This window comes from Protopterus annectens, chromosome 1.part1 (assembly GCF_019279795.1).
Source record: "Protopterus annectens isolate FY-2018-M chromosome 1.part1, PAN1.0, whole genome shotgun sequence".
NCBI classification, from domain to species: Eukaryota; Metazoa; Chordata; order Ceratodontiformes; family Protopteridae; genus Protopterus; species Protopterus annectens.
In genome coordinates, this window is record NC_056726.1 from 297,516,309 (window position 1) to 297,540,656 (window position 24,348).

The following is a 24,348-nucleotide window of genomic DNA, read 5'->3' on the forward strand; positions in this document are numbered from 1 at the left end:
TGGGTATCCTGAGGCAATGTTACAACTACCTCATGTACACAAACAACCCTCTCCTCCTACCACAAAACACTAACATATGCGAGAGATGCAATTATACAGCCAAACTGGAAGCTAAGCTGTCTCCACCCAAGACTGGAACACACAATCAAGAGGAGAAGGTTAACACTTGCACCACACCTCCAGCCGCACACAGACATACTAAAACAGCACTGGCAAAAAATACACATAAATACACAAAATCATACTCGGAGGCTCTAAATAAAAACCTGCAAAAGCATCAGAGACCTCCAAAGCAGACACCCAAACAACTTGCACTTCCCATCACAAACTACACAACATATAAAATACAAAATCAGTGTGCCACACAATCACAGCCCTTAAGGCAAAATAACATACCTAACACACTAGTAATAGGGGACTCTATAGTCAGGCACACTGACGTCCCCACTCACTAGACTGGACAAGCAGAAGGTTACTGTTAGCTGCCTGTCGGGAGCCAGAATCTGCCACAAAACACAAGCACTCACGTCACTCCAGAACAAGTACAAATAGGACTCTGTCATTGTTCATGTTGGTGTGAATGACCAGAGACGTACCTCCCTGGACTACATGAAAAGAGACATGGAAGAGCTCTCTGATCATGCAGCCCAGGCTGGTATGACCCTGAGTAGCATCCAGCCCTCACCAAGAATGATACCTGAGTATAAAGAAAAAATGACCAATTTCAACAATTGGCTAAGCTTCTGGTGTCATTCAAAGGGGATCCAGTGTCTGTCAGCCTGGGACGACATGCTCGACAAGCCGCGTTGCTTCGCAAGAGACGGCTTGCACCTGTCACCCCTAGGCTTTCGAATACTTGCCAAAGCTCTTGCTGCCCCCACAATGCCTTTTTTAGGCAAGGCTCAAAAGTCAAACCCACCTCCGTAAACAGCACAATTAACAAAAAACTGAGGGTTATGCTACTCAACGCCAAGAGTTAAATCTCAAAATGCACGCACTCGAAGCACTCCTCAGTATGGAGAACGTCGACATCTGTGCAGTAACTGAAACCTGGTTCAAGACTCCAGAGAGCACACCAGCACTACCGGGCTACAACTCATACCACACGTTTCGGCCATAGAACACAGACCGAAACACAAAAGAAGGGGGTGCTATCCATATTCATCAAGGATACCTACAACCTCCAGGTTAGTGGCGCAGCATGATACTTCTCAGATCATCCATGTGCAACTAACATCAGGCAAATCTGCAATGCAAATTGTGGCCTGCTACAGATCACCCTCCATGACCCAGGACCACCACTCCACCTTTCTGGAGACACTGGAAAACATGAAGGTCCTACCGAACACCCTGATGTTGGGCGATTTCAATTACCCTACCATTCACTGGGAAAACTACTCGAGTATAAATTCCCAGGCAAAGCACTTCCTGGAATTCATCAACTCAAAGGCCCTGGGATCAGCTGGTAAACTCCCTTACCAGAGGTGAATGCTTCTAGGAGAATTACTGTATTACCAATTAAAAAAAAAAGTCAACAAACTTAACAAAAGTTATTTCTGGAAATTAACTACTAAACAACATTGCTGGTTATACTCTAAGTGAAATACATTGAAGATGAAACATTCTAAGCAAATTCATTGATATATGGCAAATTTCCATGATTACCATAAAAACAATTGTTACAATTATTACTAGAACTGTCTATTGGATACATAATATACATAGAAGAATTGCTATATTCTACAGCTTTCAAAAATGTTTAAAAGACAAAGTCATTAAAGATCAATTACCAAAAAAAAAAAAAAAATAGCAGTTATAAGTTAAGGCTTATTTTCCTGATCATATCTTTGTCCTTTAAAATCACTACTTTATTGCAAAAAGAAGCTTTTTTAACAGTTTACACGCACACAAACTCAGTTTCTGGTCTCAAAGGAGTTGCAGCCTATCCCAGCACCCAGAGCAAAGGCACAAAAACTCATCCTGGACAAATCAACACTACTGCAGGATGCACTCACTCATAACATACTTACCTATGTGCAATTCAGAGGACTGCTAATTCACCTACAAGCACATCTTTTAAATGCTGAAGGTAACCAGATAACCTGATGAAAAACCCACACACAGAAAAGATGTGCAGACTCTGCATAAAAGACAGCCTAGCTGAAAAACAAATTAGAGAACCAATTGCTGTAAGGCAGAAATGCTAACTATGGCAAAACTGTGCCACGTAATATATACATACTACAATGAAGGTAGACTCATCAAGCACTTTTCTTCAATTTCTTTTACATAGTTTGTCAAACCACATGCACATAAACAGTGCAAGCCAGTCCTGCAATACACTGGGGGTTTTCAATTTTATCCACTGTAGTGTAACCATGGTGTTAATATATAAAAGTGGGGGATGGGTTGGGAGGACAATACCCATCACTCCGCAAAAAAAAAAAATGTGTTTGTAGTCATTTTTGAATTATATACATTTCAATATATAAAACTTGATGAAGATTAATTTGCTTTTGGATGACTCATTGGAATATAGAGGCAATGTGGTATATACATACACACACAAACACACACACACACACACACACACACACACACACACACACACACACACACACACACACACACACACACACACAAGCATTTCTTTAATGATCAACATGTCTTCAAAAAGTAGGATGGCTCATGCCGGTACTCACCTTTAGTGCATTGGCCACCTCTAAGCACAAGCTGGCTGCCATTACAGGCTGGTTTAGTTCAATGTACACCTACAACAGAGAGAGAAGAACATACCACGGTCCCTTTAACAGAATAAGAACATTTTTAAAATACTACAATTGTTATAAATGTTAATAGCATTGCACAATACAAGAATAAAATATTAATGAAGTAGTAGCAGCAGCAAAGACTAAAGAATACCATTATATCCTGAAACTGCCTAAATTGCGCACATAAAATGGTATACAACACTACTCATGCACAGGCGGTACAGTATAGAGTTAAGGGCAGTTATAACAGCATATCATTAGGAAGAGACGACTTCTTTTAGCTTTTCCCGGTTAGGGGTCGCCACACCTGTCTGCTCATGATTGCAGTGGAGTTTTACAGTGTCAAGTTGACAGCCCGGCACCCAACCTTCCACAGAAGGCACACACATGCATGCACTCACGCCTAGGGCCAATTTAGAGTGTCCAATCCACTTACAGCATGTCTTTGGGATGTGGGAAGAAACAGGGAAACCCACGCGACCACAGGAAGGACATGCAGACTCCGCAAAGAAGGCACCTCAGCCGAGGATCAAACTAGAGAATCTCTTGCTGTGAAGCGGCAACGCTAACCGCTTCACCACAGCGGCCGCATCAGGGAAGAGACTACCCTTAAGAATAAATCAAAACATTTGGGTTACTTCCCAGAAGCTGTTTTTCTTAGTAGTCCCTGTGAAGCATAGCGGTAGCCTTCCACCAAAATTTCACAAATCTTCGACTGGTGCATTAGACTCAAATCCACAGGAAGCATTAGCAGCAGATTTCTCTAAATCTCACAGGGAACACTAATGTAATAACCCACTGACCACAGAGCAGCAAAATATTACTCTTGTAGGCTAAGAAATCAATATTCAGTAGTTTAATAAAATAGTATGACAAAATACACATCCATTCAAGTACAAGACAATGATCTTCCTTAGACTAAAACAAATTCCAACCAGCAAAAATAATACCTATATAGGTATCTTCTGAAGTACACAAACATTAAAAGAATTAAAGATCATGTTATTGTTGTATATGACAAACATGTTCGCATAAATGAATGGACACGACATCTTAATTTGTAACCTGAATAATACACTCTAATGAAAGGGCATTATTTATTCATCTGTGATTTACACACTGCCTCAAACACATCAAAGTAGTCTAATAAGGCAGTAATGCTACCCTTTATCTGTTCTGCCCAAAGTTCCACTCTTCTTCAACAGCTAACACAAGATTCATTCTCCTGGCTAGCAAAATCAATCCAATTCTGAACCCCCCCCAAAAAGACAAACCTTCTTTTCATTCCTAAGTCTCATAACAAATACAAAGTCAACTTTCAAATCACCTCAGCAAATAACACAAATTTTGAGGTAGTCTCCAGGGCCTCAGGAAAAGGATGTTGTCACACTAATAAGGACCTTCCTTTGCTACACCACAGCTCACACCACCCTGTTCAATGCTTCCCAGTGGACCCTTGCTTTCCCAGCTCTTAAAAATTACACCACATGTCCGACTTCCTGTGAAGTCATGGCACAGACACATAGGTTCATAGGTTCATACTAGGCTATCTGCCCTGGGGCATTTATAAGCCTAGCCCGATTGTGTTTGGCTTATGCCACCCCTTGCTTTGAGTATACTGTGCCCTTTTTAAAGTTTAGTTTACTGTGCCTCTGTCTAATAGTGACACGGAAGTAATCCCTGGGACAAACCTACGATCCCCCATCCACTCATTAAGATTCTTCTTGAAGAGTCAGTGAGGTGCTCTGCCTAACATGAATTGGAATTCTATTCCAGAGTGAAGGGAGCCTCTGGGTTATGAATCTGTCCCTCCAGCATGTTCTATTTATTTCTGTGCTGAGGTTCAAGTCCCTCGAGCACGTGGCTCTAAGGGATTTAGATTTACTGAGGTGGAGCATGTCCATTAATTCTGGGTTGGACATAGCTTTATATGTCAGGCATAGATCGCCTCGAAGTAGGCGGTATGCAACTGAGTAGAGCTGGAGTTTTTTTTAACCAAGCAGCATATGGCATCTGTTTGAGTCCCTTGATCCTCCTGGTGAGGTACTTTTGGGGTCTTTCTAATTGCTGCAGGTGTCGGGTAAGGTACATCCCAAAGGGGGCATTGTATTCTATGATGGGCCTGATGAGGGATGAATAAAGAGGTACGATTACCTCTCTTGATCTAGATGTGAATCCTTTCATGATGAGGTGGGCTATGTAGAAGGTCTTTCTAACCACTTTGGCAATGTGGTTGTCAAAGGAGATATTGCTATCAACTTGGGTCCCCAGATCCCTAATTACTTTCTCTGTACTTAATGGGTTACCACCTATGTGGTAATTCGTGGGCACATTGTTTTTGCCAAAGGGTATGACTATACACTTTCTGGCATTTAGCTTTAGACCATGGCTCTGGCACCAGTTATCCGTCTCTGCGAGACCTTTTTGAAGGATGTTTGTGTCAGCTGGAGAGTCAATTATGGCGCCCAGTTTGCAGTCATCTGCGAACTTGGTGAGCCATAGTCCTCCCACATTGGCCGGTACCTCAGAAAAGTAAATACCGAACAAGAGAGGTCCCAGGACAGAACCTTGTGGGACGCCACTTGTGACCGGTTTTGAGTCTGACATGGCCCCAGCAACTCGGACTCTGTGGGTTCTGTCTTTGAGCCAGTTTGTGACCCATCTTGTGACATAGGGGTTTATATTTAGGCTGGATAGCTTATCTATGATGCCTGAGTGGGGTATTGTGTCAAATGCCTTTGCGAGGTTGAGATAGGCTGTGTGGACTACCTTCCCTTCATCTATGGCCTTGGTGACTGTTTCGAAGAAGTCGACCAGGTTCAAAAGGCAGGATCTGCCCTTGACGAAGCCAAATTGGGTAGGATCTAGTGTCTGTAGGTCCCCAATGTCTTTGTTTATGAGTTCCATGATGATCCTCTCCATAGCCTTGCAGACTAGGCTAGTCAGGCTTATGGGGCGATAGTTTCCAGGGTCCGCAGAGGCGCCACCTTTGTGGAGTGGGACCACTGTTGCTGTACACCATTCTTTGGGCACATATCTTGTAGTGAGGTCGAGATTGTACAGCAGTTTTACTTGAGGGATTAGTTCTTCTTGGAGTTCATGTAGGACACAACCCGGGACGCCATCTGGTCCCATGGAAGCAGTGTTTTTTGCTTTGGAGAGGGCGGCCTTCACCTGAGCATCAGAGATGTTTGGGAGGCTGCACTCTGCCGGGATAGATACTTGCTCTTTTGGGGGGGAGGGGGGGGAGAAGTTTGCACTGAACCTGTCTGCCAGGATATTGGCGATGTCTGTGGGTTCAGTGTATTTTTTGTCGTTAAGAATCAACTCAGAACAAGTCTGGGAGTTGCATCTCAGGTTCCTAACATAACTGAAAAAAGCCTTATGATTGTCTTTAGTGTCCTGTGCAATTTTTCTCTCGAAGCTGGCCTTGCAGGATTTTATGAGGGATCATAATTTTTTGCTAGTACTGATCAGAGATGCCTTCCCTTTTAGGGATTTTGCTCTATCATGTAGTAGCTTCCTCCTTCTGTTGTACAGTTTATTTATGGCTGGGGTCCACCAGACTGGACGCCTGCCTTTGGATGATTGGGTCTTGATTTTGTTTGGGATAGCATGATCCATGCATTCCTGGAGATGTCCGTAGAATGCGTTTATATAGGATTCTGCAGTTTGGGCCGTAGTTTCCACTGGCTCTGGGGCCTTGAAGGATTCCACTTCGGTTTTGAGAAGTGTGAAGTTTGCTTTTGAGAAGTTTTGCACTGTGGTTTTCTGGGCTGGGGTGGGGTCGGGAAGTGGATATCCAGTGAAATTAATTTATGGTCTGATCTTACCAATGAGGGATATACTTCTGGTATGGAGCATAGAGTCCCCATGTTGGTAATTATCAGGTCTAGTATGTTTTCCCCTCTTGTGGGAGTGGTGACTAGTTGTTCCATAGCATTTGAGTTTATAAATTCCAGGAACTGGGGCTTGAGTAATGCTCCCAGTCTATGTTTGGGTAGTTGAAGTTGCCCAGTATAATGGTGTTTGGAGAGATCTTCATGTTCTCCAGTGTTTTCAGGAAAGCCGAGTGGGATTCATGACTTTGAGAGGATGGTCTGTAAGATGCTATAAACTGAAAAGCAGTCTTGCCCACTGTCAGTTGCACATGGATGGTCTCCGATACTTTGTGCAATGCCACTAACCTGGAGGTGTGGATATCCTTGATAAATATGGAAACTCCCCCCCTCCTTTTGTGGTTCGGTCCGGGTTTTTGGGTCGAAGAGCATGATATGAGCTATAACCTGGTAGTGCTGGGGTGCTCTCTGGAGCCTTCAATCAGGTTTCTGTCACTGCACAGATATCGATGTTCTCCATACTGAGGAGAGCTTCGAGTGCATGCATCTTGAGGTTGAGACTTCTGGCGTTTAGCAGCATTACCCTTAGTTTCTTGTTCCTTGTGCTGTTTATGGAGGTGGGTTTGACTTTCGAGCCTTGCCTAAAAAAGGCACTATGGGGGTGGCAAGAGCCTTTGCCAATATCCGAAAGCACAGGGGTGACAGGTGCAAGCCGTCCCTAGCGAAGCAGCGAGGCTTGTCGAGCATGTCATCCCAGGCTGACAGACACTGGATCCCCTTTGAATGGCACCAAAATTTTAGCCAATTGTTAAAATCAATCATTTTGTCTTTATACTGTGGCATCATTCTAGGTGAGGGTAAGATGCTGCTCAAGGTCACAGTCATACCGGCCTGGGCTACATGATCAGAGAGCTCCTCTATGTCTCTTTTCATATAGTCGAGGGAGGTACATCTCAGGTCATTCACGCCAGCATGTACAATGACTGAGTCATATTTGTATTTGCTTTGGAGTGACCTGAGTGCTTGCGTTATGTGGCAGATCCTAGCGCCCGACAGGCAGCTCACTGTGACCTTCTCTTTATTCAGCCTGGTAAGCGGGATGTCAGTGTGTCTGACAATAGAGTCACCTATTACAAGAGTATCAGGTGTGTTATTCATTCCCAAAAAGGGAAGGCATCTCTGATCAGTATTAGCAAAAAACTAAGGGCACTCATAAAATCGTCTAAGGCCAACTTCGAGAGAAAAATTGCACAGGACACTAAGGATAATCACAAGACTTTCTTTACTTATGTTAGGAACCTGGGTGGGAATTCCCAGATATGCTCAGAATTAGTCCAAAATGACAAAAAATACACTGAACCCACAGACATTGCCAACATCCTAGCTGACAGGTTCAGTGCAAACGTCTCCCCCCCCCCCCCACCAAAAGGGCAAATATCTATCCCAGCAGAGTGCTGCCCCCCTGACATCTCAGATGCTCAGGTAAGAGCCGCCCTCTCCAAAGCAAAAAACACAGCATCAATGGGACCAGACGGTGTCCCGGGCTGCATCCTACATGAACTCCAAGAAGAGCTAAACCCAAACATAAAACTACTGTTCAATCTCAGCCTTACTACAGGATATGTACCCAAAGAGTGGCGTACAGCAACAGTGGTCCCTCTCCACAAAGGTGGTACCTCAACGGACCCTGGAAACTATCGCCCCATAAGCCTGACTAGCTTGGTCTGCAAAGCTACGGGACAGATCATCATGGCCTCATAAATAAAGATATTGGGGACCAACAGACACTGGATCCTACCCAGTTCGGCTTTTTTAAGGGCAGATCCTGCCACTTAAACCTGGTCGACTTCTTTGAAACAGTCACTAAGGCCATTGACGAAGGGAAGGTGGTCCACACAGCCTACCTGGACCTCGCAAAAGCTTTCGATACAATACCCCACTCGGGCATTATAGATAAGCTCACCAGCTTAAATATAAGCCCCTATGTCACTAGATGGGTTGCAAACTGGCTCAAGGACAGAACCCACATGGTTAGAATTGCTGGAGCCATGTCAGACTCCAAACCAGTTACAAGTGGCGTCCCACAAGGCTCAGTCCTGGGACCTCTCTTGTTCGGTATATATTTCTCGGAGGTATATGCCAACACAGAAGGACTTTGGCTGACCAAATTCGCAGATGACTGCAAACTGGGCACCATAATCGACTCTACAGCCGACACAAGCATCCTCCAAAAGTGCCTCATAGAAACAGACAACTGGTGCCAGAGCCATGGCCTCAAGCTAAACGCCAAAAAGTGTATAGTCATCCCCTTTGGCAAAAACAAAAGTGCCCACAAATTACCACATAGGTGGTAATCCATTAAGTACGGAAGAAGTAATTAGGGACCTGGGGACCCAAGTTGATAGCAATCTCTCATTTGACAACCACGTGGCCAAAGTGGTTAGAAAAACACAGCCCACCTAATCATGAAGGGATTCACATCTAGATTAGGGGAGGTCATCATGCCTCATTACTCATCCCACATCAGGCCCATAATCGAGTGCAATGCCCCTTTTGGGATGTACCTTACCAAACACCTACAGCAAATGGAAAGACCCCAAAAGTACCTCACCAATAGGATCAAAGGGCTCAAACAGATTCCATATGCTGCCCGGTTAAAGAAACTCCAGCTCTACTCAGTGGCATACCGCCTGCTCAGAGGCGACCTATGCCTGACGTATAAAGCCATGTCCAACCCGGAATTAAGGGACATGCTGCACCTCAAAAAATCCAAATCCCATCGAGCTACGTGCTCGAGAGACTTGAACCTCAGCACTGAAATAAATAGGACATGCTGGAGGGACAGATTCATAACCCAGAGGGGCTCCCTTCACTCTGGAATAAAATCCCAGTCCAGGTTAGGCAGAGTCCCTCATTGACTCTCTTCAAGAGGAATCTTGATGAGTGGATGGGAGATCGTAGGTTTACCCCGGGTATCACTTCTGTGTCACTGTTAGACAGAGGCACAGTATACTAACCTCGAAAAAGGGCATAGCAAAATTAATTTAAAATGGGTGGCGAAAGGCAAACATACTCTGGCTAGGCTTATAAATGCCCTAGGGCAGATAGCCTAGTATGAACCTATGAACCTATAAGATAGATCCTTAAAAAGTAAAGGAGCAAACTGCATACAAGTAAATGGAAATTGTGGGAACAAAATATGTATAATGTTTAGGAGGAGGAGGTATGAGGATTAAGGGAAGGAAGTAATTCAGCAATTTTTTGCAATGTTGGACTAATGATAGCAGCAAAGAAAATATATGTGAAGTACATTGTATTTAAATGGAAAACTGTTAAAAGTGTTTGTTTTCTTCTCTTTTAATGCATGATTACCTCGGTCATAAATGATAATTTAATAAAGGTGTTTAAAAATATTCTAGCTAGAATACAGAGAACAGTAAAGGATTAGGAAAAAGGCAAAAAAATGGACTGCGCTTTTAAAATACTTGCATGAAGATTTAGGATTTTAGGAGTACAGTTTGGAGTGAAGAAAATACTACTGCAGTCTTGAAACACATCTTAGAGAACAGAAAAGTGATGGTAAATATGTGGAAAGCTTTTGGGATGTCATTTAAAAAGAAGGTATTTAAAGTAAAATCTGTATTGCTGGAGATCATGGTTAAAATTTGCAATGCTGGAGATCATATGGTTATTGTGGGTAGGTAGATGTGCATTTCTCAGATCTACGGCTTTGGTATTAGGCTCCAAGGACAGATCTGGACAAATTAGACAACCCACACATTGAATCAGATGAAAAAAAGACATTTGATACTTAATCTCTCTCTCACCATGATAATCACATTGTCTGTAAAACTATATATAGTTGTAGATACTAAACTCTTCCCCCAACTCCCAGCCTCATCTTTGCAGTTTCACACTTAACCCTAAATATCTTTGTATTAAGCAGTAAACTAAACAGAAAAGGGCTGAACTGACATCCTCGATGGACGCTTCCTATGTAAATTTTTTGTCCTTTCCATCCCTTCATTACAGGCTTCACTTATGCTTTTTCATGTATGCTTTAAATTATCTACTGAAAGTCTTATCTAAGCCATAGTTACAACAAATATTTTAATCATAAAATGGTTTAATTATGTCACAGCTTAAAACTTTGACCCCTTATTGATTTTTCCACCTGCCTCTCTTTTTTGCTAATAATAAATAATCAGAAAGATTCAATAAACCTTACATGGTCCTGTAAGACCATGTGCTCGTTGCGTTGCGAAGCGCACATAGTAGTACACTGTTCTGTGTTCAGTAAGTGCTCAACACAGTATGTAGAGCCGCGGAACCACATTAAACACTCTGGCATGCTAATCACAGCATAAGCAGCTGAACTGTATGCCAATCAACCAATCCAAGATGGAGGAACTATTCAACAAGCTATAAAGCAACCGTGTAGACTTAGTGCTGGTTTTCCCTGCAAATTCTAAAACCCACTGAATACATCCACAGAAAGGTGTCTACACAGAAAGAATGTTAGGTGCTGCTGTTGCTTTAATTCATCTGTATGTGCAACAGACTGAAGTCCATGCTGCTAATAGACCACAGCCAAGAAGGAGAACAGTTTTCAGACCCCGATTAACTTATCACAATCTGCATGAGGTGGAAATTTTGCAGTGCTACAGAGTGGTAGAGAGAGAGAGAGGCGCACACAACAGGAACTCTGCAACCTCTGTCATCCTCAACTTTAGACTCAGGGCAAACGGGGGAGAACCAATACCAGTGGAGATAAAGGTATGTGTAGCATTTAGAATTTTAGCTATAGGAACCTTTCAGAGACAACAGGGGACATGCTGGGGTGTCACAGGCATCAGCATCCAGGATACTCCAGTTCCTGAATGCTATGCTCCAACATGCCAGTGACCACATACGTTTTCCCCGTACTTCTAAGAACAGGGACACAAATATGCAACAGTTCTACCCTGTATCACAATACCCTAAAGTACTGGGTGTCACAGACTGTACACCTACAGAAATCAAGGCACCACCCGGGGAACAGGGAAGGGTCTACATAAACACAAAGGGCTTCTGCTCCATTAACTGCCAAGTCATGTGTAATGCCAAGGGAATCATCCTGAATGTGTATTCTAGCAATCCAGGCAGTTAACATGACTCACATATCTGGCACACATCCCAGTTGTATCAGATGTTCATTAGGAGTGATATCCCCCACAGGGTCATTTACTAGGGGATGCACTGGAACCATGGCTGATAAAGCCCATCAGAAATGCACACACACCCACTGAAGAACGCCATAATGAGGCACATGTTCAAACCAAAAATATCACAGTGTGTGTGTTTGGGCTGCTGAAGTCACGGTTCCGGAGCCTAGATACATCTGAGGGAGCCCTGCAGTACAATCCACATACATGTAGTAAAATCTTCACCATCTGTGACATGCTTCACAACATCATCCTGAGAAAACAGCTTCAGCAGGATCAACAAGGGAAAGAGGAACACTTCCCACCACCAATGGCAAGATCACCACAGCCACACACAGGTGAGGAGTCAGAGGGGGAACCAGCAGCTGCTGTGGGCAAAGGCAGACATAAACATGCTCAACATGCCCTCACATTGGCTAAGAGGCAATGCACAGCACATTCACTCTCCACCTAAAAGGCTAAAACCTTCATCCTACACACATACATATAATATAGTAACACTGATACCAGGCAATGCTCACAACCTTTACCTACCAATGCAATGGCTGTGTACTTCTAGCATCAGACAGACTCAGCCTTAAACTAAAACTGTAGCAACTGCTGGATTTACCAGGGGTGTTAAAACAGAATTATATAATAATACAAATGAATGGCATATCCTTGCATGTTGTTACTTGGTAATGTAAGTAAGTAAAAGGTGGGTGATTTGTACAGCAATGACTTTAACATGTGACAGCATAGCTTATGTGAATACATGTGCCCTCTATCAAGTAATAGGCCTCAGGCATCAAAGATTCACACATTCACACCTCTCAAAAGTACTGATGGTCACCGAATGTCCTCAGTTTAGCTTCAGACTTCTGCACTGAAAAATCATTAAAGAGAGAAGTTAGAAAGTAATGAAGCATTTCAGTTTCAGACTTTACAACCCTCAGAAGATTGAAATACTAATGCAAAAAAAATGGTGTTGATTCTATCAACTGTCTAACTTTTTAAGACCAAAATATGTCAAAAGTACAATTAGCAAAACATCACCACAAACACAGATATACTAAGCTTAAGTCAGCTATGCACCCTGAGCATCAGACACAAAGCGTATGTATCCCTGAATCCAAAAGATAGAAAACAAGGCTATGGCACAGTTATCATCACTTGCACAGGGTGCTGTGTAGGAGGGGGGCAGGAAGCCTAGGCTGACATAAAAGTTTAGTGAGTGTGTGTCAGTAAGAAACAGAAGCAGGCAGAAATTTGGAAAAAGTAACAAAAGGCCAATGGGACAGACAGAATGAGGTGTGTGTGTGTGTGTGTGTGTGTGTGTGTGTGTGTGTGTGTGTGTGTGTCTGTGTGCCCTCCAGGTGAAACTGGTGTGTGAGTGTCTGCAAGGACACAGCCAAGCTCTGTGCTACCTCTACATTTTGGTATGTCAGTTAGGTGTGAGCAGTGCATGCGAGAGGTGGCAGCTCATCGATGTCGTACCCGACCATGAGAACTGGCCCTGTCAGCAGTTCCACTGGCATGTCCATGCCCATGGTCAGACACACTGTTACCTGAACATGACTGAAGTCTTCTGGATGAGTTCCCCTCATGAGGATGCCCAAGACAATGACCTCATGGCCTGCCACATCTGGGTGTGGACACCTCAACCACTGACAGAGCAGTGGAAGCAGTGCCACTATGGCAGTGTGATTGGGCACGGTCACGTCGGCTAACATCAGATGATGTGGCTGACTTACGCCCACATGGATGCCGTCCTCCTCCCAGCAGACGTTCCATCTCAGACACCACCCCTTCCACTGAATCGACAATGTGGTGGAGGCAGTCATGGATGTCAGCCTGTGCCACATCTACAAACCTAAACATTTCTGTGGAGGATCTATTGGAGCGTGCCTGCGCCTCCATGACAGCCCTAAACATATGTCGAGTGGCACAGGACGATGCACCTGGGTCAAGTGGAGGATAGACATCTGGCCTCCTCTGTGCACCCCTAACAACCCTCCAGAGTGGCACCTCAATCACACTTTGGCTAAGGCCAGATTCAACAGGCACTGAAGCTGCAGTAACCACACTGCCCTGATTGAGTGTCTTACCCACCACCTGTGCAATATCTGAAGGCTCACTGGAATGGGTTGACATAGGCCTACTGGCTGTGTCCAATGGATTTACAGGAGATGGCTGAATGGTAACCTCAGTGTCAGATTCAACCTCTGCACCCCCCAACTGTGCCTCTGTTTGGCCTCCATCATTATCAGAGTCTGCTGATACTCTGACATCAGGTGGTAGGCGTTCCACACTTCCACTGTCAGGATCACCTGTGATAATAAGCAACAAACACAGGGAAAAAAATGAATACCTATACTACTATAATCCAACATATGCTAACAAACTAACAGTGTTGCCATTATTACAGACAGTACAGCAATACACACAGTAGCCCGGACACGCACATTACAAACTAAATATTTCTTTGAACTGCTCATCAATACTGGCATTAAAATGTGTGGCTTACCATGTGCGGATGATTGTAGGCTCCCTATGCTGGATGGTACCAGAATTTGTTAAGCAAAAGGTAAGGACACCATCATCACAATGAGCAGTAACACAGGGGGTTAAAACTTTTAGCCCTTTATTATGTACAGTAACAATACTTTTAATGAGAACTTGGATGGCATGCCTATCCCAAGCCCATGTGTAATCAACTAAAATGTGTTAAATGTATCAATCTACAACTATTCCTCCACTAAAAAAATGCAATGTTAAACAGAACTTAAGTGCTGCTGTCAATATTTTACGACACAAGAAGTATTTAACAACTGAGATATGTAAGCCTACCTGGAAGCCCCTCCTGGGACACATCTGTCCTCCCTGAAACAGCAGCACTAACGTCAATGACATGCTGTTGTGCACTTCCAGCGAGCTGTTTGGATCCCTGACAGTGGACAGGAGCTCTTCATTTGGTGTCAGTGGTGGCTTTGCAGCAGCCCCCCCCCACCCAGTAGCCATTCTTTCACAGGCCGCTGTAGCTGCTCTCCTACAGGCCAATGAAATCATGTCAGTGGCCCTGCACCTGATCATATGTCCTGCTCTGGCCATCTACTGCATTCATATCAGCCACTATCTGTTACCAAATTTGTATTCTGCCAGACATATCCCAGTGTCCCCTCTCAAGCAGAAAGGTAACATGTCGCTTAAATGCTTCTACAATGACTTCAATTTCAGGGTCAATGAAGGGGGTTTATGGGACTGGGACACCTGGGTGCCATAGTCCTAGGTGACATAAAACACAAAAGAAGGATAATACACATAAGTATCAAATAAATAAAAGTCCTGCTTCGATATAACACATAAAGGTAGTATTTCACTACAAAACACTGGAGAAATGTAAAACAGTCAAGATATTCAAATATAAAAAAAATTGGTTGTAACATTACAATCACACACAAAGCAAGGTTGGATCCAAGACGAGGAGAATAACAATAGCAAATCTTGTTTGTGCCAAAACAGAAATGCAACTTGGCTCCTGCACCCCCAAAACAACAGGCAAATAACACTTTTTTTTCTAAAAAAAATTAGTGAAATGCTAAACGTGCTACAAGATATACTGTCCCTGAAAGATGTGTACACATTTACCACAGAACATTCCATTTTATGCAATTGCCAGTCATGTCTACCTGTGGCCAGCACTCCCCTAGAAGTGTCTGTGGGCCATCCTAGAAGGCTAATACCCTTTAAAATCTGAAAGAAATAACAATAGAAGAGTGTAAAGAGAAAAACAGCTGTAACATTAGCACTTGTGATGACAGTTAATAAGGCTGTCCATCTGAGAAAATAAAATGCCCTGACAAACATGCCAATGCCATCAGTACACTTCTAAGAGATGCATACAGATAAAAGTAGTATTTGCTAATGCATATACTTAACAGATTTTTCTTACTGACGTTTCAGCATATCCAGAATACAGACCTATATCTTGACTTTATCAACACCAGTAGTCCTCTGTACAGATAAATCCCAAAGTAATATCTTCTTCTGTGTTATCCACATAAGTCTCTTCACCTTCAGGTTTCCTAGCTATATGGTTCCCTTTTTATAGTGTAGATTCAGGGCTGTGAGCATGGTGAAGATGCAAATGAGGTGTGAACTCATTAGAATTGCTGAATCCTAAACACTTGGTTCTGTGTATTAGATGCAAACATTGTGCAGGCACTCGCTCAGTGTTCGTCGCTAATGGATTGCAACTGTGAATGATTACTAGTAAGGAGAAGGAAAGCACAACAGCAATTCAGACTCCCCTACCTCCAGTGGATCTGTCAGCCAGGTTAGACTTACAAAGTAAGTAATTGTATCAAGGTTTTAAATGTAAGTAAGCAGAACACATTTCAGTTTCTGTTCAGTAACATCCAACCTCCCCTTCATTTCTTGACAACTGTATATTATTGCCATTTAATGGGTCTATATTAGAATGTTGAAAGTTCATTATTTCGAACATTCTAACATCAACCCCTATTCAGCGAATGCTGAAAATAGTGGAACGACAGATAACCAAATTTATTCCTAGGGAAAGAATTTGGTTATCCGTTTCTGTCGTTTCGCTATTTTCAGCGCTGTGGTGGAAAGTTACGGGTCGGGTTCAGGTAAGTGTGCAATTGGGTGTGGGTTAGGTGAGTTAGAGTTAGAGTGCGAGGGAGGTATGTGTGCAATTGTGTGGACGTGAGGGTTGGGGCGGGTTAGGTGAGTGAGGGTTAGGGCGGGTTAGGTGAGTTAGGGTTAGGGCGCAGGTGAGGTGAGTGTGCAATAGTGACAGACCTTAGGGTTTGGGTTAAGATAAGTGGATAGTTATTGGTGTTTGTACAGTTTAGTGTAGGGCTAGTTGCAAGATTTTGGGTGTATGTGTGTGGATTGCTGTTTGTTTGGCGTGCTTGTGTTGTATGTGTTTTGGAACAGCGAATTTCTTCCCTAGGAAAAAATTTGCTGTTCTGAATGTTCGATGTTGTCAGCATTCACTGAATAGGGTTCAATGTTAGAACATTCGAAATAATGAACTTTCAATGTTCTAATATAGACCCTTATTTAATACCCTCACACATTTTAAGGACAATGATACAGAATGCCTTACAAACTGCATGTTTCAGATTACTGATCAGATAAGAGAAGAATGAGCAGTAAACACAGAGAGATAAGACAAGGTTGCCTTTATGCAAGCAATCAGAAATGGTTGTGTGATCACTCAGTACACTATTTCTGAAATTAATACCTGTACAAACTGTCATATGTTTTGTTAGTACTGTGGATGATGCTGCAGTTGGTTGTATGCACAATGATTTCAGTTCTCTGCTGCAAAGCTGTTTGTGTAGCAAAGACTGTTAAGTTTAGTGGAGTAAGAGTTCAAATCCAGACCTGTGTAAAATATTTAATCTGTACCAATGAAAATTTTGTAGTGTTGTTTATTTAATAGATTTCTTTTCTTAATTTCATATAATTTTACCCCTTTTTTAAATGTCAGTGATTGAGCAGTGTATGGCTCAGCACAAACAAGGGAAACGGAGAATCACAATGAATGTCAGGTTCAGCTGTGTTTATTTCATTTGCGTGAAGCTTGGCAATATGCAAACCTGGACTAGTAGTCCACACAGAAAGCAAACAGAACACCTGCACACACGGCACAGACAGTGTAAAGGTAAAAAAGGATACATTGTTGAATTTTTTGCTTTTCATCACACAATACTGCTAAGCAACACTGAGCGGCGGCCAGCAAGCTTCGCCAACACCTGCAAGCAGAATGCAGACAGTCAACAATTTAAAATGGATGCATTCTATTAATTCTGCTGGGCACCACACAAACACGATAAGCAGCGTTGGACAGTGGTTAACACAGAACATAAGAATGAATAGGGATTTATGCAACTCTATATCCATTGCTGTGGCAGCAGGTTGACTGTAGGGCTGTAATACAGATAGTCTTGGGTTCTAATACAGGAATTGCAAAATATTTTTACTGTTGTGACACTCCGATTTATAGTAATGAGCAGGAAAATATACAAGTATTATATCAATACTCCTGTGGCAACAAGTGTAGGGCTGCCATACACATGGTCCTGGGTTCCAATACAGGAAATTCCAGACATTGTTACTGTAGTGCCATTTCACATTATATTAAATATCATTTACAACACTTTATGCATAATTATAAATAGTGGAGCTGATATGAACTGTAAATATGAGGGATAAGACACCTTTAATATGATTTGAAGGTTCTGATATATGACTAAGAGTATACTATGTACTATGTTTCTGTAAGTATAATTAGGCTATCTAGACTTGTATGGTCTCCACACTTACACAACACACATACACAAATGAATCTATATACAGGACCTTGTCAGCTTGAACACCTACATGGTTAATACCTCAAACTGTCATCTGTATATATATGAATGACTCATGACTATGTCTGAGAAGTACTTCTTCTGTGACAAAGATGATAAATCACAGCTGTGGAAGAAAATGTTTTGTCCCTTCTGCATACGTTTGGATCCCACACTGTAAAAATCAATTTTAGCAGTGTATAAAGCCAAACATGTGTCAGGTCAGGGCATTTGTGCACCCAGTGCATGTCAGCAGATTTAAATCACCTAACACTTACAACAGCAGACACTCCTCAAACTTATGTCAAGTATCAGATTAACCTTGCAATTTCAAAAATTGCTTTCCTCCCTGCTTGGCACTGTTGCTCTCCACTTAACATCGTGTCAACGCGGCTGGCATCATTGCTTGGGTTTGTGCACTACCAGTAAACATGATGACAGGAATTGGTGTTAAATCATTATTTGCTATTGCTCTACTTTTGGGATTAGACACGTCTGCTGTTAGAAGGGAAGGTGACTAATTTAGGGCACAGAGGTGGGGTGGTCAGGAGTCCAGAATATTTACTGGACTCCTGGTAAAGTGCCACAGCCAAAGGCTTCTAGTGAAGTTCACTGTTTTTGAACAAAAGCACTTAAACTAATTGTTATGTGTAATTAAATCCAGTTTGCATTACCTGTGTGGCATTATTGTTTTTTTCTTGGTTTTATCAGTATGCTGTTGTTGTCTTTCTTAGTTAAACTACACAATCCTGCAATTCTTTAATAATATTACATAAATTATAACCTATACAAGTAGCACAAATGCCCTGCTAACTGTAACCTGTATAATTGGACCAAGCATATATGCTTCATATGCACACTGCAAGGATTACTTTGAGCAATTTTTAATTATAGTTTGTGGTTGTTAGAACGTATACTTAAATGTAATACTTCAGATAAAATAGTTGTAGAATTGTGATAATGCAATGTGTGTCACATATGATAGTAATACTTTTCTCTCTTTCTCTCACCCCAACCCTTACTTCTTTTTATTTTCTATTATATGTCATCAAAATGTCTCCATGTCATCCACTTGTAACAAATCACTAAATGCTTCACACCCCAGTGGGTCAGCCTGCCTCTGCTCTACTGGCTCCAGCACCATTGCCCAGTATATCTGGGACCCAATCCGGCAGTACTGCCTCTGCTGCCCCTGCACTACCTGCACCCTCAGGTAGCACTACACCGGCAGCTGGTGCTATGGGAACCTCCCGGGAGTACTGGCAGAGGTGGGGATTTCATCACCTGCCAGAAGCTGCCAGTGTTGGTGTGTAGGGTCGTGCACAGCACAACTGATGTACCCCTATGCCAGATGGAGAGACTCTTCTCCCTCATGGTCCTTAGAAGGAGAAGATGTCAAGCATTCCAGCAGCCAGCAGAGTAAGAGAACAGTAATGACAGTCCTGCGGGTGAGGACTCGATTCTCAATGTCCCCATGTTTGATGGGCATGAGCTTGCATAGTCCACCTCCTCACCCCAACCATGGTGTCCCCCCAACCTTTTGTCTCTTACTGTCCCTGTGTCTTGTCTTGATTGTCCTGTTTGTATTTGCTTCCTCATCTACCCAGCTTACTTGACCAAAGTCCCTTACCCAGCATTCCTCTCTTACTAAAGTAAAAAACAAAAATGGGAACCTGTCCCACAAAAAAATACTGTCCCATACATAACACTTCATTTACAAGTCTACTTGACATACTTGATTTGGTCCAATTGGCTACACAACATGACTGCATTGTCACCCTTCTTTGTGGAGGTAACTGTCCAAATTCAGCTAATATTCTGTAAATATTTTCATTTTTCACTGTTGAAGAAATGGATAGTTATGGTCCTTTTCTACCCCCTCCTGCACATTCCTATATTGCTTTCCTTTTGTTCTTAATTTCACCACTTTCCTATCTACCCCATTTAAACATCTATAATCTGGTCAAAAAATCTTTCTTGGTGCAGTTACCTCCATGCAATGCCACTTAAACACTCTGTGTTAAGTCAACACGGAGTAACACTTGATGAAGGTAATACAGAGTATGAGTTCACTGCATTATCAGTACTTATCTAAAAGTATTATATTCACCTGAATTCAAACCTTACATCATCTGGGCTCAAAAAGAGATATGTCAATGCATTTACACCTGCTGCCACAGAGTTAGCTAAGCAGCAGGTGTGTTTCATACACTCAGTACTAACTCTCATAATTTTAGCAATGAGCCTTCCATTTGCACACTGTTTAACTATGCACAAACAGGGAAATCAGTAGAAATGTGCATCTCGCATGCACAGACACTTTACCAACCATAATCCAAACCCGCTGCCTGGCAGTGCACCATGCACAGTGGAAAATAGCATGTATTACTTTTGTTTACTGTCCATTTACTGCATGACATGAAACTACATGTGGAAACACAAAAAAAATGAAGGCCCTATCTAAGAAAATGTCACATATTTACAATACAGCCATCTGTAAAAAGCCAAGCACAGATCTCTGGGGTATGCCAATGGTGACAGCTCTACTGATAGAGGTTGATTCACCAACTTTCACTACATGTGTTCTGTCGGTGAGACAACTGGTTAACCATCTAGTGAAATAAGGGTTAACTGCTAACTGGGAGAGTTTCGCAGTGATATCCAAGTGGGGGATTTTGTCCAAACCCTAGGCCAGGTCAAGATGGACAGTATGCACCGTCTTACTTTCACCTGGCACACCAAATCAATGGGCTGTGACAACATCACAGTTCGCTTATAGCATGACTCAGAACATACACCTATCTGACATGGTTGGATACACACTTCAACACACCCAACACATGGACTATGTTCCTATAGAAAGGAGTACATCAACATGCATCCATCTGAGTTGAGGGGGATACATGCATGTATGCATGTATAGCCACATCCTGACTATCCTCACCTGAGTGGTAGACCAACATGTCATCATGGACGTTTTCTAAGTGGACACTAGTAATATCCCGGCTATGCGCAACAGACATGTGTGAGTTGTTAATGTTACATACATGTCTACTACATATGTTAGATACCCTCAAAGAAGTAATTGAGGGCATGCATGATGACAGCACTATTATCATGTGGAAAGTAACCAGGCCAAGGCATTTAACACAAGTCCACACTGATGTATTCACTTAATACTGTCAGATGTGGCCATAAACACTGGTGGATAAACCACAGGATTACATATGTGGCATCTAAATATGTTGAAATGTGTAAGCTGACCTATATCCCGGGTCCAGTGATCAGGTCCATGCATCAGTGCTGTCTAGGCCCTTTCCTGTCCATTAAGTCACAGAAGTCAAGAATGGCATACACATCCTTTGTCCAAACAAATGACTGGAGGACTACAGATTGTAGGCAATCATTGAGTCCATCTGTGATATTAGTATAATACAGACAGTATCAATACACACCAAAGATTGGTGCCACAACCATGACAACACATGAGATGAAACAAAAACATAGGGGATTTGTTGAGAACAAATGCATAATCCAAGAATAATGTAGACATCACACCCTATAAGACCAACTGGGATGTGACCTGTGTCCTGGAGTATATGATATGTGGAACATCCACCAGAATGTTGCCACAGAGGTGATTACTCCCTTGTATGTAACACAACTACTGAGTTTGTGCAGGACATCCACATCAAAGGCCATAATACCTCCATAGTTCACAGCCTTCATCACATCAATAACTGAGTACAATGCACCCTTCTTCAAGCATGCACCTCCCTACACATTTTCCAGTGGTGTGTAACTAAAGTGTGCCACCTTTGCCACAGTGAGGTGTCACACACAATGCACCCTTCTTCAAGCATGCACCTCCCTACACATTTTCCAGTGGTGTGTAACTAAAGTGTGCCACCTTTGCCACAGTGAGGTGTCACACATCTTATTGACTATACTTTGGTATTCTTTTTGCTGCATAAATAATACTGTCTGATAGTGCGGAAATCCCATCAAGGTGTTGTACCAGATGCGTGTGTAATACCTGTTCCACTGATGCACACAGTAGATACATAGCTGTTAGCACTCATGGCATGGGTTACACTCATGACAGTGTGGATTGTTATATATATATATATATCTATATATATATATATCTATCTATACACACACACACATGCCATGCACAGTCTACTAAGCCTGTAGTAATCAAAATATCACATACACGTATAGCAGTGTTCTTCCTATCACCTCCAGCAGATGTTACAGTGTCAGGACAGTGTGCTTGATTACCCTCATAGATTGCTGACATGTCATAATAGTTGTACAAGTGTGTTCATGCACAACCATCTATGATCACTCAGAATCACATATGTTTTGTCAGTTATATGATTACTGGTGGCATTATTCTGATATTGTCCATGATTGTGCATGCTTCTTTTACTGTTGTCCATGAGCCTGTAACTCTGTCCTACCTGTTGGAGACCTCTGCTGATAGTACAGTCATATACAGGCAAATCAGTTTGCACAGCTTCACAATATGCACCCAACCCCATTTCTACACAACGCCCTGATAGATGTCCCATCCACTGTTCATGTCAGGATGCTTACATCACAAAGACATTTTCTCCACTGTTACGTCACCTTGTCTGACAGTCACATTACATTTTCACTGTGCAGTCCATACTGTATCATTGCAATATGTGATTAGTGTTCCTGCTACAACTGTCTTCCATTTATATGCCCTCATATCCTGTACAATACAATGTTTCACCTGTCTTCTTTCCCTCTGTTCATTCCTGGAATTCATCGGTGTGTCCCTATTCAATACACACATTTCCCTTGACTGTTTACTTTAACTGGCTGTCCATGTACCCTTACAGATCACTTGTACAACTTGTACAGAATACCTGGATTAAGATTTCACAATACTCTGTACTGTATACACTGTGTTTGGACAATATACATTACTATATGAAAACCCCTGGTAAGTATTGTGGCATTCCTCACAACCCCACTAACTTAGATTACTCTATGGTAAACAACTTTGCTATTCATGTTGTTTTACACGGTTTCCTGGCCACGAAACCATGCTTATGTTTAAATGCAGTGCATGGCATGAATACGTAATCACCGCTGCTGCTCACCACGCAAACATGTAAACTCCGTGTGTAGGCTTCGTGCAAAGACTACACGGAGTTTACTGAATCCCACTGTTTATCTCTTCCCTCTTTTACTCACCCAAGCACTTCTATTATTTTGCCATAAACCTTACCCAAAACTTTAGTCAGTCTTAAAACTTTAGCTAACAATTTGTAATACATGCTCTTCAGGGCAATAAGTCTCCAGTTCCTTCTCTCTCCCTTTTTCTAAACAAATATTATACAACATCCACACACTTCATCCTGCATACCCAAACACCATCAATTAAATACTTTACAAACTAGTTCTGACAATTTTTCAACTCTAGAAACTAGAACTTTTAAACTTGCTTTAGTGCTTCATTTACTCAACCTTTAACCCATTCCTATCTAACTTATTTGAAGCCCAATGGCTTCACTCTACTCTACTATATACTTTTATTTATTTACAAAAAATTTCTAAATAATCATCCAATAGAGTTATTTCATATTCACTTGCACACTATACTCCCAGCCTTTGTTTAATCTTTCCATCCATCCCCCTCTTGCTTTTCCTTATCACATGAACATATAGGCCTTATTGCTTGCACTTGTATCTAGCAGAGAAGGGGTAAGCTGCAGTACATAATACATGAAGAAGTGGCTCATCATGTTGAATCTCTGTGCACTGAAATTGTTATGAAGGCTGCGGGTTCAATCTCCACCAACACAAAAATGAATAAAATCACTATTTAGAGACAGATATATGTCTCAAAGGATCTCAGTGTAATGGAATAAGCTCTCCATCTACGTGACACAGAGCTCATCCTTGAGCCTGCTCAAAAGAAATGCTGATCAATGCATGGGAAATCACATATTCACCCCCATCTTGGCCCACATGTCTCAGATGGAAAGAGGTTGACAGTAAGTAAATTCATTTCCAAATAATATACCCCACACAGACAAAACCCTTAGCTACCTCCTTACTAACATACCCCACCATACAGTCATCCAAGGAACTCTGGGACAAAACTTGGTTGAGTTGCAGTTAGCCTTGTAAA

At 42.3% G+C, this 24,348-nt stretch overlaps 1 protein-coding gene across 1 annotated transcript in view; it reads right to left on the bottom strand.

Moving 5' to 3' along the window:
• LOC122804637 (40-kDa huntingtin-associated protein-like) overlaps window positions 1–24,348 on the bottom strand; it is a 680,147-nt gene that overhangs the window by 435,981 nt on the left and 219,818 nt on the right. The window contains exon 5 of the mRNA XM_044074619.1: window positions 2,703–2,771. Within this exon, the coding sequence (XP_043930554.1) occupies window positions 2,703–2,771 (69 nt within the window). The remainder of the gene's footprint in view (window positions 1–2,702; window positions 2,772–24,348) is intronic.